The sequence below is a fragment of the Hyla sarda genome, chromosome 1 (assembly GCF_029499605.1).
Source record: "Hyla sarda isolate aHylSar1 chromosome 1, aHylSar1.hap1, whole genome shotgun sequence".
In the NCBI taxonomy this organism is placed as follows: domain Eukaryota; kingdom Metazoa; phylum Chordata; class Amphibia; order Anura; family Hylidae; genus Hyla; species Hyla sarda.
The window spans coordinates 189,558,163-189,576,457 of NC_079189.1; the positions used below are offsets into that span (position 1 = coordinate 189,558,163).

An 18,295-nucleotide genomic window follows, 5' to 3' on the forward strand; every position below is an offset into this window, starting at 1 on the left:
CCGAGGAAGCCTTCTCCAGCTTAAAGTCTGCTTTTGCTTCAGCTCCTGTGCTATCAAGACCGGATCCAGGAAAACCTTTTGCCTTGGAGGTTGATGCATCCTCCATTGGAGAAGGTGCCATTCTTACCCAGAAAAATTCCAAGGGTTAAACTGTGACCTGTGGGTTCTTTTCTAAAACCTCGCCAGCAGAGAGAAACTACTCCATCGGAGATCGTGAACTGCTTGCTATAAAGCTCGCCTTAGAGGAGTGGCGACATCTATTGGAAGGATCTCCTCATCCGATCAGTATTTATTCTGACCACAAGAATCTCCTGTACCTTCAGTGAGCCCAACGTTTGAACCCTCGTCAGGCAAGGTGGTCTTTGTTTTTCTCCTGATTAAATTTTTTCATTCATTTCCGCCCAGCTAATAAGAATATCAGAGCTCATGCCCTCTCCAGATCTTCTGATGTTGTGGGTTTGGATACAACTCCAAGACATATTATCCCTCCTGATTGTCTGATTTCTGCAGCTCCTGACGATCTTCTACAGCAGCTTCCTGGTAAAACTTTTGTACCAATCAGATTGAGACACAAAGTTCTAAACTGGGGTCATTCTTCCTTATTGGCTGGCCATCCTGGAATACACAAGACACTTCTTATCTCCCGACACTATTGGTGGACACGTCTGGAACACGATGTCTCAGAATTTGTGTGTTCCTGTACCACTTGTGCTCGAGACAAGACCTCTCGACTGAGACCCGCAGGACTTTTGCATCCGTTGCCCATTCCCGATACTCCATGGACTCACATTGCTATGGATTTTATTACCGACCTTCCACCATCACATAATAACACTTGTTGGGTTGTGGTAGACCGGTTTTCTAAAATGGCTTATTTCATTCCTTCTCCCAGGCTCCCATCAGCTCCACAACTGGCTAAGCACTTCTTACTTCATATCTTCCGTCTTCATGGTCTTCCAGAAAACATCGTCTCGGACCACAGTTTGTGTCCAAATTCTGGCGAGCCCTCTGTTCCTGTCTTGGCATCAGTTTGGATTTCTCCTCTGCCTACCAATCCCAGTCCAAGGGTCAGGTGGAAAGGGTAAATCAAATTTTGGAGACTTATTTGAGCCATTTTGTTTCAGCTCGTCAGAAGCCTGGGCAGAATTTTCCAACAATCAGAAAGACTGAGTCCACAAAGACATCTCTGTTTTTTATTGTTTTTGGTCATCATCCCAGGTCTCCTCTTCCGGTTCCAGTCTGTTCCAGTCTCCCTGCTGTAGATGAACTTGTCAAAGATTTCTCCTCCATTTGGCGACAAACTCTTTATCTTTATCGCTGGCATCCTCCCGAATGAAGAATCAGGCAGACAAGAAAAGAAGATCTCCTCCATCCTTCTCTCCTGGTAATAAAGTTTTGTTATCTTCTAAATTAATCCGGTTTAAAATCCCAAGTTACAAACTTGGTCCTCGTTTCCTGGGTCCGTTCGAGGTATTACAAAAAGTCAATCCAGTTTCATACAAACTCCGCTTGCCACCTTCTTTACGTATTCCTAACTCCTTTCATGTTTCTCTCCTCAAACCTCTGGTTATCAACCGTTATTCTCATAGAAAAAAATTCCACTCCAACTCCTGTCTCCGGTTCCTCAGATATTTTTCAAATTAAAGAAATCCTGGCCTCTAAAATGTTACGTGGTAAAAAAAAAAAAAAAATTCCGGCGATTGGAGGGGTTTTGGTCCTGAGGAGAGGTCCTGGGAGCCCGAGGAAAACATCTTGGACCGTAATCTCCTCAAAAATTTTTTGTCCCAGAAGAAGAGGGGGAGACGAAAGGGGGGGGGGGGGTACTGTAACGAGCCGCGCTCCGGCCGGACTTACCGGCCGTGAGTGCATCTTCTCCCCTGTGTCAGCTCCCGGCGGGGCTGGGATTCGCATCGCGGGACGCGCCTGCATGCGAGTCCCAGCCCGTCAATCACCTCTGTCCCTCAGCTCCGATGCGTGCGCTCCCGCCTCCTAGCGCGCGTGCCAGAGCTTTGAAATTTAAAGGGCCAGTGAGCCCATAATTAGTGTTCACACCTGCACTTTTCTTATAAGTTTTTGCTCCTCCCTAGTACCCCTGCCGGATCTTTGTTTGCCTTGCGCCTAAGAGAAAGCAGTACTTATTATTCCTTGCCGTGTACCAGACCTTTGTATTCCGTGACCCGACCGTGTTTCTAGCCGCCAGGTAATTGACCTTCTGCTACCCTACTAAATATGCTCCTGTGCCGCCTGCCATGACCTCTAGCCTGCCTGACTACGTCCTGCCTATTCCTTTGGTACCAAGCTTCACCTCAGCCTCCTGTGTGGTCGAGTCGTGCCAGGGGTAGCGACCTTGCGGCGGGCTCTGGTGAAAACCAGCGGCACCTTAGACTCCGCTCCCTGGCACGGCCCGCGTCATCTGCCACACAAGTCCAGTGAATCTACTACATCACCTGTTCCAGACTACCGTGGTATTACGGATCTACTACTCCCTGGATACCTGCCATCTGCGGTGAGTCTAACAAGTACTAATACCACTATATTTACCTCAGCATGTCCTACAGTTTAACAATATGAGATGACGTGGAATACCTTGCCAAAAACCTATGTATGGCCCTGATAAGCATATTTTTATTTTGGCCCCCATGAATTATCAAGTTGTGTAGGCCTGCTTTAAAATGTTATACTGTATAATAACATTTATTGGTCAAATGCAGTCATTAGCAGTCATAGTGTAACTATAATAATGTTTTTACAATCCTTTCCTCCACAATCCCTCCCTTCCCTCCTGGCAGTTCCAGCAAGCACTATATCATCACATCACCATTACACAGCCAATTTTGCTAATATTAACATTTACCTCTTCTAATATAATGTTTATTTTATTGTGTTTTAAGTTGCAGCCAAAAAGTACATAGAGCCGACAGCGTGGAATGCAGGCAGCACATTGCTTCCATGAACAGCTGCTTAGGATCTGTTATCTAACAAAACAAAGAAATACAACTTCTGTATATCTGTATTTAAGAGATCCAAAGTGTAAAGTAAAACTCCAACTCTGAAACACAATCCTACAAAATGCTCTACTTATATATTTAAACTTTTTAGCTCTGCCAGCTTCCTGTTCTGGACAGCAGTGGATTTTGGAATCTTACATGACACTTACTAGTTAGGGATGGAGGCTTCTTCACAGATAAACAGTGGTGAACACTATGGCAATACCTGGCTGACCCAATCATATATAAATAGAGTCTCTTGGATGACAGTGGTATTTGTGGGAAAATGGATCCATTACTGCCTTGTGGTTTCTGTCATAAATGTAAACCAGAACCCAGATGCAAACAATAAACCATTTTGCGTTTTTTAAATAATATCATGGTGATTTTTTTTTCTTATTTTCTATTTGAATATATCTATCTATTATAAAATAATAATTAAATCTTGCAGTTTTCATTCTGGCCATTAAACCTAATAGTAAGCTGACATTTTCTGTTTTGCAACATAACTTTTTGGCATTCTTCCCCTTATCACAGACTTATTTCAAAGAAAGGTGCCACTAGTATATAGATAATATGGGAACAGGTTATTCATAATAGATGATCCTTAGAGCTAAACCCCCACCCATCTCACATACTATTGTGCCTATGTTCATGATGCTAGCTGTAAATCATATCTCTAAGTGCTATTAAAAACAGCTCAGGAAAGATGGCTTCCCCCGTAATAATAGTGTAAAAATGGAAGTAAATTTAAAATCAACAATATAAATAGTTTAGAAAAAAAGAACATATTTCAGTACCTGCTTGTAATAAGGTAATACATTTTCTTTAAAATTGCACCAGAACTTTGCGCCTTCACTTTGGCACACACGGTCGCATCATAAGACACTGCCACTTTCAATACAGCTATGTCTGTTTGCAGTAAAGCTTCAATGGGCAATGTCAGACACAAAACCTTTTTCTATGTTGTACATCTTGGCAAAACATTAACCTTTCTAATATACTTCATAAGAAAGTATAGAAATCATGGCTTATAAAATCATGGCTTTGTCCAAGCTGAAGCACAGGCATGGACAAAGTCCAGTAAGAGAGGGTGGGGTAGCACTCTCCTGTCTGATAGGACTCCTCTGTGCTCTCTCCTGTCTGATAGGACTCCTCTGTGCTCTCTCCTGTCTGATAGTACTCCACTCTGTTCTCTCCTGTCTGATAATACCCTCTCTGCTCTCTTCTGTCTGATAGTACTCCACTGTGCTCTCTCATGACTGATAGCACTCCTCTGTGCTCTCTCCTGTCTCATAGTTCTCCTCTGTGCTCTCTCCTGGCTGATAGCACTCCTCTGTGCTCTCTCCTGGCTGATAGCACTCCTCTGTGCTCTCTCCTGGCTGATAGCACTCCTCAGTGCTCTCTCCCGACTGATCGCACTCCTCTGTGTTCTCTCCTGTCTGATAGTACTCCTCTGTGCTCTCTCATGTCTGAAAGGACTCCTCTGTGCTAGCCCACCCTCACTTACTGGACTTTGTCCATGCCTGTGCTTCAGCTTGGACAAAGCCATGATTTTAAAAGCCGTGATTTCTATAAAAAAGGAAATAACATTTTCTTATGAAGTATATTAGAAAGATTAATGTTTTGCCAAGATGTACAACATATAGAAAGTTTTTGTATCTGACAGTGGCCATTTCAGTTGCCATTTCAGTTTCATGTCTGAAAGGTCTCCTCTGTGTTCTCTCCTGTCTGATAGTACTCCTCTGTGCTCTCACATGTCTGAAAGGACTCCTCTGTGCTCTCTCCTGTCTCATAGTTCTCCTCTGTGCTCTCTCCTGGCTGATAGCACTCCTCTGTGCTCTCTCCCGACTGATAGCACTCCTCCGTGCTCTATCCCGACTGATCTCACTCCACTCTGTTCTCTCCTGTCTGATAATACCCCTCTCTGCTCTCTTCTGTCTGATAGTACTCCACTGTGCTCTCTCCTGACTGATAGCACTCCTCTGTGCTCTCTCCTGTCTCATAGTTATCCTCTGTGCTCTCTCCTGGCTGATAGCACTCCTCTGTGCTCTCTCCTGGCTGATAGCACTCCTCTGTCCTCTCTCCTGGCTGATAGCACTCCTCAGTGCTCTCTCCCGACTGATCGCACTCCTCTGTGTTCTCTCCTGTCTGATAGTACTCCTCTGTGCTCTCTCATGTCTGAAAGGACTCCTCTGTGCTAGCCCACCCTCACTTACTGGACTTTGTCCATGCCTGTGCTTCAGCTTGGACAAAGCCATGATTTTATAAGCCATGATTTCTATAAAAAAGGAAATAACATTTTCTTATGAAGTATATTAGAAAGATTAATGTTTTGCCAAGATGTACAACATATAGAAAGTTTTTGTATCTGACAGTGGCCATTTCAGTTTGTGTTTTCGGAAGATCAACCATTTGGGTTATCTTACTTTTAGCTTGGTCATAGTTGGCCTCGGGCCTCCTAGGAAGTGGATTTCTGGGATTTCTTTCTCCTCTTCTTCTATACTGGATGCTGTAGAGTGTTCTTGGTGCTGGGAATCCACAGGAAGAAAGTGGAGAAACTTGATATTAGAAGCAGCTGCTGCCTTCTGCACTCCTTGGACCTGGAGGACCCGTTGATACCAGCCTATTATTAGTGGATGCCCATAGATCTTCTCTGGTGATACTTTCTGGAGAGCAACCTAAAATTAAGCAATGTAAAGTTTATTTTTAAGTTGTAGCCTACAAATAGCCCTAACCTTAACCCTGTGTTAAAACATTGCTATGTGCTTATTACCATGAGCCTAGTGGTGCGGTTCAGAAATAGTCCAAATGATGAGTAGTATTCAATTATTAGAAAACATTTCAATAATATTGTCAAATATCCATCTCTGATGAAGTTTATTCTTAACAGGAAGCAGCAGCCTGCAATATCTTTACACCATAGGTACAACGCAATCATAAAAAGAGAAAAATATTCTACAAAAAATTCTAAGGTGTCCAGCAACTTGCTCTAGATAACCCAGCCAGAAGTAGTAATAATCAGTTCCATAGCCTTTGTACTATAGCAGGTGATGCATGTAATTACGTTTCAGAAGACAGGAACACCAGTGGATGTGGATCCGCTGGATCTGTGTGGCAATGACTCGGACCGTACCAGGGAGCGGAGTCTAAGGTGCCGCTGGTTTTCATCAGAGCCCGCCGCAAAGTGGGATGGACTTGCTGCGGCAGGCTGCACCCAGGTCGCTACCCCTGGCATGGGAGATGCGACCACACAGGTGGCTGAGGAGATGCGAAGCACAGTAGGGATAAGGCAGCTCATAGTCTGAGTAGCAGAAGGTCAGGGCAGGCGGCACAGTAGCATAGTCAAGACGTAGCAGGAGTTCAGTAGGCAGGCGGCAGAGGAGCAGGGTCAAAGTTACACAGCAAGGGATAGGTTACACGGCAAGGCAATACTGAGGAACACTTTCTCTAAGGCACAAGGCAACAAAGATCCGGCAGGAGAGTGAGGAGGGTGGATAAATTTATAAGTGAGCCACAGGTGAATTACGTACTGGCCCTTTAAATCTTAAAGCACCCTAGGGGACTTAGCGCGCCCTAGGGGACGGGCCCAGGCGCGCTGGAGCAGAGAGGCAGAGGCGGAGCAGGAGAAACACCCGGAGAGTAACAGACTTGAGCTCGCATGCGGGCGCGTCCCGCGATACGTGTCCCAGCCCCATCGGCAGCAGCAGGTAAGAGGACCATGCGCTCACAGCCAGCGTGTGCGGCCGGAGCGCATAACGTAACAGTACCCCCCCCCCCCTTGGTCTACCCCTCCTTTTACGAGAAAGGAAACTCCTGAGAAGGTCATGGTTCAGGATATTCTCCTCAGGCTTGTTTACCTCTCACAGTTTTTGTCGCAAGAATCTGTTTAACTTTGTAGACGTCAGAAGAGTTGGAGACAGGTGTGGGGACAAGATTCTTCTGAGAGAACAGGTTTATGACAAGAGGCTTGAGGAGAGAGACGTGGAAGGAATTGGGAATACGTAACGTAGCAGGAGTTTGTAGGAAACAGGATTGATTGTGTGTAGAATCTGGAAGGGACCAAGGTAGCGGGGACTGAGCTTGTAACAAGGGATCTTGAAGCGGATGTACTTGGATGAAAGCCACACCATGTCACCAGGAGAGAAGGACGGAGGAGGTCTTCTACTTTTATCAGCTTGCGCCTTCATGTGTGAAGAAGCCTGGGATAACAACTGTCGGGTCTGTTGCCAGATGGTGGAGAAGTCACGGACCAGCACATCAACAGCAGGCACACCGGAGGAGACTAGGAGAGGAAGAGGAGAACGGAGATGGAGTCTGTAGACAACAAAAAAGGGGGACAACCTTGTGGACTCGGAATCCTTAAGATTATATGAGAAATAAGCCCAGGGGAGAAGGTCGACCGAATCATCTTGACGAGCTGAAACTAAATGCCAAATATAAGCTGACCGTTGGACTCAGGATGGTAGGCCGAGGAGAAGTCCAGATTGATGTCCAGACGGTTACAAAGGGCTAGCCAGAACTTAGAGATAAACTGCACACCTCGATACGAAACGAAATGCTGAGGAAGACCATGTAAATGAAAGACATGTCACAAGAAGTACTTCGCCAGCTGCGGGGCAGAAGGAAGACCTGGTAGAGGGATGAAATGAGCCATCTTGGAAAACTGATCTACATCGACCCAGATGACAGTGTTATTATGGGAAGGTGGCAAATCGGTGATGAAATCCATGGCGATATGGGACCAGGGAATCTCTGGAATGGGTAAAGGCTGTAAGAGTCCTGTAGGTCTCTGTCGAGGAGTTTTGTTACGGGCACATGTTTCACAGGACTGAACAAAATCAGAAACATCACGTTCAAGATGGTGCCACCAGTAGTGCCGGGAAATAAGAAGTAGAGTCTTGCGTATCCCAGGATGTCAAGGAAGAATTACCCCATTTCAGGATCTTGCGTCTCAATCTGGCGGGCACAAAGGATTTTTCCGGAGGAACTTGCTGAATCTTGGCAGGAGCGGCAGGAATCAAACGGTCAGGAGGAATAATATGCCTAGGAGTGGAGTCCAAACCAATGAAGTCAGAGGACCTGGAGAGAGCATCAGCCCTGATGTTCTTGTCTGCTGGACTGAAGTGAATAAAGAAGTTGAAGCTAGAAAAGAAAAGCGACCATCTTGTCTGGCGGGGGTTCAAACGCTGAGCAGACTGAAGGTATAGAAGATTCTTATGGTCGAAGTAGATGCTGACCAGATGAGAAGAACCTTCCAATAAATGTCGCCATTCCGCCAAAGCTAGCTTGATAGCGACGAGTTCACGATCTCCAATGGAGTAATTCCTCTCGGAAGGAGAGAATGTCTTGGAGAAGAACCTACAAGTTAAACTCTTGCCCTTGGTGTTTTTCTGAGTGAGAATGGCACCAGCTCCAATAGAGGAGACATCAACCTCCAAAAGCAAAGGGCCTCTCCAGATCAGGTCTTGTAAGCACGGGAGCAGAGGCAAACGCAGACTTTAAACGGGAGAAGGCCTCTTTAACTTCGAGGCCAAGATTTAGGATGAGATGCCTTCTTAGTGAGAGCTACAATAGGAGAGAGCAAGGATGAAAAATGTGGGATAAATTGACGATAATAGTTAGCAAATCCCAGAAAGTGTTGAATAGCACATAGGCCCGAAGGATGAGGCCAATCCAATACTGCTGACAACTTATCTGGATCCATCTGCAGGCCCTGATGAGAGACAATGTAGCCAAGAAACGGAAGACTAGATTTCTCGAACAGGCATTTCTCCAGTTTGGCGTAGAGATGATTATTCCGTAGTCGCTGAAGAACCAGACGCATATGAGAACGATGCTCCTCTAGGTTGGAAGAGAAGATCAGGATGTCATCTAGGTATACGAAAACACAGGTGTAGAGAAGATCACGGAAGATATCATTGACAAACTCTTGAAAAATGGCTGGAGCATTGCAGAGACCAAAAGGCATTACAAGATGCTCAAAATGTCCGTCACGAGTATTGAAGGCCGTTTTCCATTCATCTCCCTTGCGGATATGAATAAGGTTATACGCACTGCGTAAGTCCAGCTTGGAGAAGACCTTGGCACCACGTAGACGGTCAAAAAGTTCTGAGATAAGAGATAGAGGGTAAGGGTTTTTGACCGTGATTTTGTTAAGTCCCCTGTAGTCAATACATGGACGGAGTGAGCCATCATTCTTCCCTACAAAGAAGAAACCTGCTCCAGCAGGAGAAGAGGACTTAAGGATAAATCCCTTTTGGAGATTCTCCTGGATATACTCCATGGCTTTGGTCTCAGGAACTGATAGAGGGTATATCCTTCCACAAGGAGGAGTGGTACCAGGCAGAAGATCAGTAGGGCAGTCGTAAGGATGATGTGGAGACTCAGCCTGTTTCTTACAGAAAACATCAGAGAAATCTTGGTAAGGTGGTCAGCAGGCCAGGTAAAGGAGGAAGACAAGAAAAAACTTCACGCAGAACTGGTTGGAGGCAAAGATTTTGACAGGATTGTCCCCGGAGAATTATTTCTCCAGTTCTCCAATCCAGTTGTGGAGAATGGCATTGTAGCCAAGGAAGGCCAAGAAGAATTTCAGAAGTACAGCGTGGTTGAACATAGAATTCAATCTTTTCTTTATGCGATACTCCCACTTGCATGACGAGAGAAAAAGTACGGAAGTGAACTTTACAGTCCAGATTTTGTCTATTAACAGAGGAGATGAACAAGGGCTTGGCAAGCCAAGTAAAAGGAAGAGAATACTTTTGTACTAAAACCCCATCAATAAAGTCACCTGCTGATCCAGAATCCAAAAATGCTGTAGTGCTGAAGGAATACTTGACTGAAGCAAAGACTTGTACAGGAATAGTTAAGCGTGGAGAGGTAGTTTTCACACCCAGGGACGCCTCTCCCACGTACCCTAGGTGTTGGCGAACTGTACAGTCCTTGAGAAAGTGCTCCGGGCTAGCACAATACAAACACAAATTCTCATTGCGTCGTTGTGATCTCTCCTGTTGCGTAAGACGAGAACGATCTCCTTGCATAGCCTCTTCGGCAAGAGGCGCAGGAAACTGAAGAGGTGGACGTTGAAACATGGGTGTCAGGCAGGCAGGTTCCTTCTCTAAGCGTAGTTCCTGTCGTCTCTCAGCAAAATGCACATCAATGCGTGTGGCCAAGTGGATAAGTTCTGTTAAAGAAGATGAAGGATGGTGCTGCAAGGACATCTTTAATCCTGCTTGACAGTCCTTTTTTGAATGTGGCACACAAGGCCTCATCATTCCAGGCAAGTTCAGAGGCTAGAATGCGGAATTGAACCGCATAGTCACCAATGGTAGAATTCCCTTGACAGAGGTTCAGCAACGCCATCTCAGCTGAAGAGGCACGTGTGGGTTCCTAAAAGACACTGCAATATTCTGCCAAGAAGGCCGACAAATTGGAGGATACTTGATCACCATGGTCCCAAAGGGATGTAGCCCAAGCCAGGGCTTTACCGGACAGTAGACTAATGACAAAGGCCACCCTCGTATGTTCCGGTGGAAACAGTTCAGACATGAGCTCCAAGTGCATGGAGCATTGTGTAACAAAGCCTCTGCATGACTTGGAATCCCCATCATACTTGGGAGGTAAAGGCAGGCGTAGCTGGGAGCCAGAAGACACTGCAGGAGCTGGAGGTGGGCCAGATTATGGTACCTGCTGCTGTTGCAAGGCCAAAAGCTGTTGCATCATGGCTGAAAGTTGAGAAAATTGTTGCGCCTGTTGGGCCAACTGCTGCGACTGACGTACCACAACGTAGGGAATATCCGCAACCTCCGGCAGGGGTACCTCAGCGGGATCCAGTGCCGGATCTTCCTGTAACACTCACGTTTCAGAAGACAGGAACCCCGGTGGATCCACTGGACCTGTGTGGCAGATGACTCGGACCGTAGCGGAGTCTAAGGTGCCGCTGGTTTTCATCAGAGCCCGCCGCAAATCGCGATGGACTTGCTGCGGCAGGCGGGACCCTGGCACGGCTCGACCACACAGGCGAATGAAGAGATGCGATGCACAGGAGGGATGAGGCAGCTTGTAGTCTGGGTAGCAGAAGGTCAGGGCAGGTGGCACAGTAGAGTAGTCAAGACGTAGCAGGAGTTCAGTAGGCAGGCGGCAGAGGAGCAAGGTCAAAGTCACAAAGCAAGGGATCAGATACACGGCAATGCAATAATGAGGAACGCTTTCTCTAAGGCACAAGGCAACAAAGCTCCGGCAAGAGAGTGAGGAGGGTGGAGGAATTTATAAATGAGCCACAGGTGAATTACACTAATGAGCATACTGGCCCTTTAAATCTTAAATCTCCAGTGCAGCTGTGTTTAATAAAAAATGAAAATAAAAAACAATAACACAAGCAGGGAGATTTTTAAATGTCTAGGCCTATCGTAGAGTGGCATAAAGTCACAGTTTGCTAAATTTTTGACCATTAAAAGGTGCCCTGCCTGTGCAAAGGGGACTGGCCTCAAGAGCATGCTGAATTTATTCCAGCTTACACTAGTGAACTAGTATAAGTTGTAGTTGATATCTACACTAACTCAGAGCTGGTGTAGATTTCACAGCGCAGTGCAAGGGTAGTCGTGGCTGAAGTGGCAGATTTTTTTAATAGGTGTAATAAATCTGCCAAATGTAATGCCAGCGGGATTTTACTGAAGACCAGCAAGTAAAGTGCCAGTCTTAGGCTACTTTCACACTGCTGCTGAGCGCCACTTAAGGGAGTTTCGTTTCAAAATGAAGGGAGTTGAGCGGAGAAAAAAACGTATGTATGTCCTGTATTTTTCTCCGCTCAACTCCAGAATAACAGACACCCTACGGACCCCATGCAAAGTCAGTGGGATCCATTGGGAACCAGCGGTGCCTGCAATGCTCCACCCCTTTCAGGGTCCGTTGAGCACAAAAAAAAAGAGCCTAACAGACCCGTAACAGAACAAGGCATAGCGGCAGTGTGAAGGTAGCCTAAGTAAATCTGCCCCCTGCACTTTTTTGAAAAAACTAAGTATAAAGAGAATACCGGTAAGTACAGACTACAAGTAAGGGTGGTATTACACAGGCTGATTGTTGTGCCTACAAAGTCAATTGGCTTAATTATTTAAGATGCCTATTTCATGGCTCAAGTGTCGTGCCGGCAGGGATCCAGCAATCAATACTACAGCCCCTTACTTCCATAATCAACTGTTCTACATTTTTCTTACAATTTTAGTGCAAAAACAATACAAAAAGAAACAATTATAAAGTAAATATATGAAAAAGAAATCCTATATGTACTGAAGAGATTCATTGGAGAGTAGTATAGTGAACAAGCTAGGTATGTATTCATCTATTCAGAACTCCATGGCGTGCAGTGAAGCTGTGTATAGGTGGTATTTCGTAAACCACAGAAATCAGCTGCCAGTTATAAGAGCCTTGTGAGGCTATGCTCCTCTATTGTCTCCTAAATAGATCATCTGCTACAGTTCCTGTCGGGTATTTATGACATGTATGGAACAAGTAGAAAATGCATTGCTTATCCAAGCCATTGGGTTTCATAGACTGTGAAAGCCTATTAGGACATTCCCCCCTGTATTACAGTAGCAGTATTTCGACATGGTGACACAATTTAACAATTTACCATTTTAAGGCTATTTTTATGTGTATGTTCCTATAATGCATTCAGAGAAAAACTTCAGACCCGTTCACTTTTTTAAATCTTGTTATGTTGTCACCTTGTGCTAAAATAAAAAAATAAATATACATTTTCTCCATTATTGCGACCTCAGTACCCCATAATAATAACAGCAAAAACTAAATTTCAGAAATGTATGCAAATTTATGAAATAGGAATAACTAAAATTTGGAAAGTAGACACTTTGCTAGGACACTTGACATTTAGTTTTGAGGGACTATCATTCCGCTTGATCATCTCTGAGATGTTTCTTCATTTTGATTGGCTTAATCTGTGGTAAATTCAGCTGAATGGACAGGATATGCAAAGATACAGCCCTATTTATATAAGGTCAGGTTCACACTAGGGATGTCCCGATACCATTTTTTTAAGACCGAGTACGAGTACCGATACTTTAATTCTAGTACTCGCCGATACAAAGTACGAGTACTTATATTTTAAAGGGAATCTGACACCAGGGTGACGCGGTTTCTGGCACTGTTTACCGTATGATATGTGGGTCCTTGTTGTGTACAATGGAGGCGGCTGCTGTAGTATGAGCCAAGATATCTCTCTTCTCCATTGGACAGAACAGGGAATTTGCATTGGCAGTGAGACCGGTGACCACATGGTGAGCAGCGGTAGAAACCGGGTCACCTGCACTATCTACATATAAATTCAAGTTAGTGCAGGTGATTGCTGTAAGATTGTCTTTAATAGTAGGTAGTATCCCCTTGCAGACATTAGCAGCAGCCCCCCGGCAGTCATTAGTAGCAGCCCCCCCTGTAGACCACAGCCCTCCTTTAGACAGTGGGCCCCCATGTAAACAGCAGCAGGGCCCCCCTTTAGACAGCAGCAGGGCCCCCCCTTTAGACAGCAGCAGGGCCCCCCCCTTTAGACAGCAGCAGCCCCCCCCTTTAGACAGCAGCAGGGCCCCCCCCCCCCTTAGACAGCAGCAGGGCCCCCCTTTAGACAGCAGCAGGGCCTCCTTTAGACAGCAGGAGGGCCCCCCCGTTTAGACAGCAGCAGGGCCCCCTTTAGACAGCAGCAGGGCCCCCTTTAGACAGCAGCAGGGCCCCCTTTAGACAGCAGCAGGGCCCCCCTTTAGACAGCAGCAGGCCCCCCCTTTAGACAGCAGCAGGGCCCCCTTTATACAGCAGCAGGGCCCCCCTTTAGACAGCAGCAGGCCCCCCCCCTTTAGGCAGCAGCAGGCCCCCCCCCCGTTTAGACAGCAGCAGGTCCCATTTAAACAGCAGCAGGGCCCCCTTTAGACAGCAGCAGGGCCCCCTTTAGACAGCAGCAGCCCCCCCCCTTTAGACAGCAGCAGGGCCCCCCTTTAGACAGCAGCAGGGCCCCCCCGTTTAGACAGCAGCAGGCCCCCCCCCATTTAGACAGCAGCAGGGCCCCCCTTTAGACAGCAGCAGGGCCCCCCCCCTTTAGACAGCAGCAGGGCCCCCCCCCTTTAGACAGCAGCAGGGCCCCCCCCCCCTTTAGACAGCAGCAGGGCCCCCCCCCCCCCGTTTAGACAGCAGCAGGTCCCATTTAGACAGCAGCAGGGTCCCCTTTAGACAGCAGCAGGGCCCCCTTTAGACAGCAGCAGCCCCCCTTTAGACAGCAGCAGGGCCCCCCTTTAGACAGCAGCAGGGCCCCCCTTTAGACAGCAGCAGGGCCCCCCCATTTAGACAGCAGCATGGCCCCCCCCCCCCCGTTTAGACAGCAGCAGGGCCCCCCCTTTAGACAGCAGCAGCCCCCCTTCCTTTAGACAGCAGCAGCCCCCCTTCCTTTAGACAGCAGCAGGGCCCCTCCGTTTAGAAAGCAGCAGGGCCCCCCCCCCGTTTAGACAGCAGGGCCCCCCCTTTAGACAGCAGCAGGGCCCCCCCTTTAGACAGCAGCAGCAAGGCCCCCCTTTAGACAGCAGCAGCCCCCCTTCCTTTAGACAGCAGCAGCCCCCCCTTTAGACAGCAGCAGGCCCTCCCCCCTATTAGACAGCAGCAGGGCCCCCCTTTAGACAGCAACAGGGCCCCCCCTTTAGACAGCAGCAGGGCCCCCCCGTTTAGACAGCAGCAGGGCCCCCCCATTTAGGCAGCAGCAGGGCCCCCTTTAGACAGCAGCAGGGCCCCCTTTAGACAGCAGCAGGGCCCCCTTTAGACAGCAGCAGGGCCCCCCCTTTAGACAGCAGCAGGGCCACCCCCTTTAGACAGCAGCAGGGCCACCCCCTTTAGACAGCAGCAGCCCCCCCCCCCTTTAGACAGCAGTAGCCCCCCTTTAGACAGCAGCAGGGCCCTCCCCATTAGAGAAGAGCAGCAGCCCCCCCCTTTAGACAGCAGCAGGCCCCCCCCCACCCATTTAGAAAGAAGAAGGGCCCTCCCCGTTTAGACAGCAGCAGCAGGGCCCCCCCGCTTAGACATTAGTAGCAGACCCCTCCTTGCAGGCAGCTCACCTCCTCTGTCGAGTGCTGGTGCTGCCGCTCTGCTGCCCCGTTCTCCCGTCTTCCGGTCCGCATCGTGTCGTCCTATGGAGGAGCATGTGACATACACGTCACTCTGCTTCCTCCTTAGCGTTACGCTGGGCGCAGGGGAGGAGGCGGAGTGACGTGCGTGTCACATGCTCCTCCATGATACACTATGATGCGAACGGGTGGATCGAAGAACGGGGCAGCAGAGCGGCACCAGGTATCGGGCATGGTATTGGGGACATTAAACAAGTCCCCGATACCATGCAAATGGCTAGTATCGGCCCCGATACCGATACCAGTATCGGTATCGGGACATCCCTAGTTCACACCACGGAAAATGTGTGGAATGACAGCACGAAAAACACGTGTGGACATTTTGCACATTTGACTAATCTGGCGTGCACTAGGACCACTCAGAAGTGCGAAATCTCATAGACATTTCTATTCTTTTTGTGGACACCGGAATCTAGATTTCCGTGGCAGAAAGATCTGTCAGCGAAGCAAAATCCTATTGAATTCACTGCCAAAAACCATCCCTACAGTGAACAATGGTGTTGGCAGCATTATTCCGTGGGGTCGTTTTTCAGTGGCTGGGACAGGGAGACAGGTCAGAGTTGAAAAAAAAAAGCTGAATGGTGCAAAATACAGAGATATTCTTAAGGCGCAGCTCAAAAGCTCCCGATGCCGGCTCCAGCGTTTGGAACAGTTTTTTCCAAACGCTGAACAGCGGAGTACCCCTTTAAAGGTGGTGGGGAATTCGAGGGGAAAGATCTGGGGAACTACATGTTCATAGATATGGAATATAAAAGTATAACCACTTTCACAGAGCTTGTAAGCTTGGCTCCATATCTTGAACTTCACTTAATTCCAACCTCCCCTTGAACAGCATTAATAATCAATTTTTTTCTAGGGTGAACGTCTGGAGTGTAATTTTTTCACGGCAGTACATTACTGGACCAATAGGACCTGTATTGGTGGGATGTCACCTCTGGCCTCCTGCATAATAAGATGTGGGGTGACTAGCCATAAATGGACTTGCATACAGAATGGTTTGTGTAAGCATCAGGTTCAGTAACTCAACTGATATAAGTATTTGGTATCAATTTTTATTCCTGGAATTCAATTTTTATTCTGGAATTTGGAGAGTAAACAAAGTTTGAGGGGGAGGGGGCAAATTGGAGTAATTTAACTTGGCTGTGACAGTTTAATTGCAGGATGAGTATGCTCTTCCTAATCTGACAAGTGCCTGCCATTTAGGAGGAACATACTCATCCTGTGAAGGCAAATGGTTGAGAATTAACGTTAAAATCTTCCATTGAGAATGGTACCAGAAAAAGTTGCCAGTTGCCTATTGCAACCAGATCACTTATTTTATTATTTAGAGACCTTTTTAAAAATGAAAGAATCGACCTGATTGGTTGCTATGGGCAACTGCTCCACTTTTCCTCTGCACAGGTTTTTAATAAATCTTCCCCAACATATTGGTGCTATAAATACAACAGGAAATCAATAGATAAATAATAACTCTTTCCCCTTGAATGCCTTCGGTACATTAATGCACAAGCAATTTTTTTTCCATTTTTCCATTGTCACCTGCCAAGTGCCACAACTTTTTAACTTTGCTATGACAAAGCCATATGAGGCTTATTTTTAGCAGAAAAAGAAAGTTACTCAATACTTAATCCTGACCATGTAATTTTTTTGGCCTCTATCACCTATATTTATTATAAAAAAAATACCTCCTTTCATGCAGCCTTGTCCAGGAGTCATCTCTTGTCCATGACTCATGGACAAGCCTAATGTTGCTGCAGGACTGGTTAGTGGCCCAATAGGTATAGGGACCTCTAGTGGTGGGATTTTCAGGAGCCATTTTCTTTTTAAATATAATTTTTTTTTAAACAACCATATTATGAAAGGTCTTTAATTTTATCAGTAGCAACATATTAACCACTTAGGGACCCAGGGCGTACAGGTACGCCCTCGTTCCCTGGTACTTAAGGACTCAGGGCGTACGGACCGGGATGCCTGCTGAAATCATCAAATCAATTCAGATCGGCGATCTGCCGCGATTCCGGGTCATACGGGTCTCCAGTGACCCGGAAAATAAAGGGGATCGCTGCTGACAAAGACACCGACGATCCCCCTGAAGGGATAGGAGTGAGGTGGCAGGGGTGCCACCCCTCCTATCCCTGCTGTTGGTTGATCAAAAGCGACCAACCAATAGCATATCGGGGGCGAGGGGGGTTAAAGTTCGGTTCCCCCGTTCTGCCCACCCATAGTAGTCCGGGCAGAATGGGGGAACTGTCCTGTGACTGGCGCCGGAGGTCACTTACCATCGGCGGCGGCGATGAAGTGCAGCTGGCTCCCTGGTGCAGACTAGGGAAGCCGATGAGATGACTAGCAACATCTGGAGGGCTACAGTTTGGAGACCACTATACAGTGGTCTCTAAACTTTAGCCCTCCAGATGTTGCAAAACTACAACAACCAGCATGCCCAGACACCTGTTTGCTGTTTGGGCATGCTGGGATTTGTAGTTTTGGAACAGCTGGAGGAGTACAGCTTGGAGATCACTGTGCAGTGGTCTCTAAAGTGTGGACCTCTAGATCTTGCAAAACTACAACTCCCAGCATGCCCACACAGCAGTTTGTTGTCTGGGCATGAGGGGGATTTGTAGTTTTTCAACATCTGGAAGGCCATAGTTTGGAGATCACTGTGCGTTTGTTTCTAAACCGTTGCCTAAAGGGTTAGAACACTTACTGAATGTCATTTTTTTTATACTTTGGGGGGTGTAGTTTTTATAATGGGGTCATTTATGGGGTATTTCTAATACCAAGGCCCCTCAAATCCACTTCAAAACTGAACTGGTCCCTTGAAAAATTCTGATTTAGAAAATTTTTGGAAAAATTGGAAAATTGCTGCTGAACTTTGAAGCCCTTTGTTGTTTTTTGGGGACTTCCGTTTCTATGCAGTGCAACTTTCAGTAATAATGACACATTATCTTTATTCTGTAGGTCCAGATGATACCCAGTTTATGTAGGTTTGAATTTAATTAATTATAAACTTTCTGTACGAAAACTAATATGCTTAAAAGTTTTTAATTCTGATCCCTATAACTTTTTTTATTATTCATATACAGGGATATATGAGGGCTAAATTTTGTGCTTTGGTCTGTAAGTTTTGTTGATATTTTT

At 46.7% G+C, this 18,295-nt stretch overlaps 1 protein-coding gene across 4 annotated transcripts in view; it reads right to left on the reverse strand.

The window, feature by feature from the left end:
• Positions 1-18,295, reverse strand: part of GSTCD (glutathione S-transferase C-terminal domain containing) — a 159,745-nt gene that overhangs the window by 84,344 nt on the left and 57,106 nt on the right. For 3 of the 4 annotated variants that reach the window (XM_056566102.1, XM_056566080.1, XM_056566085.1), the window contains one exon: positions 5,417-5,668. The exons of the other annotated variant lie outside the window; for it this stretch is intronic. In XM_056566102.1, coding sequence (XP_056422077.1) covers positions 5,417-5,668 — 252 coding nt within the window. The remainder of the gene's footprint in view (positions 1-5,416; positions 5,669-18,295) is intronic. 4 annotated transcript variants of the gene reach the window in all.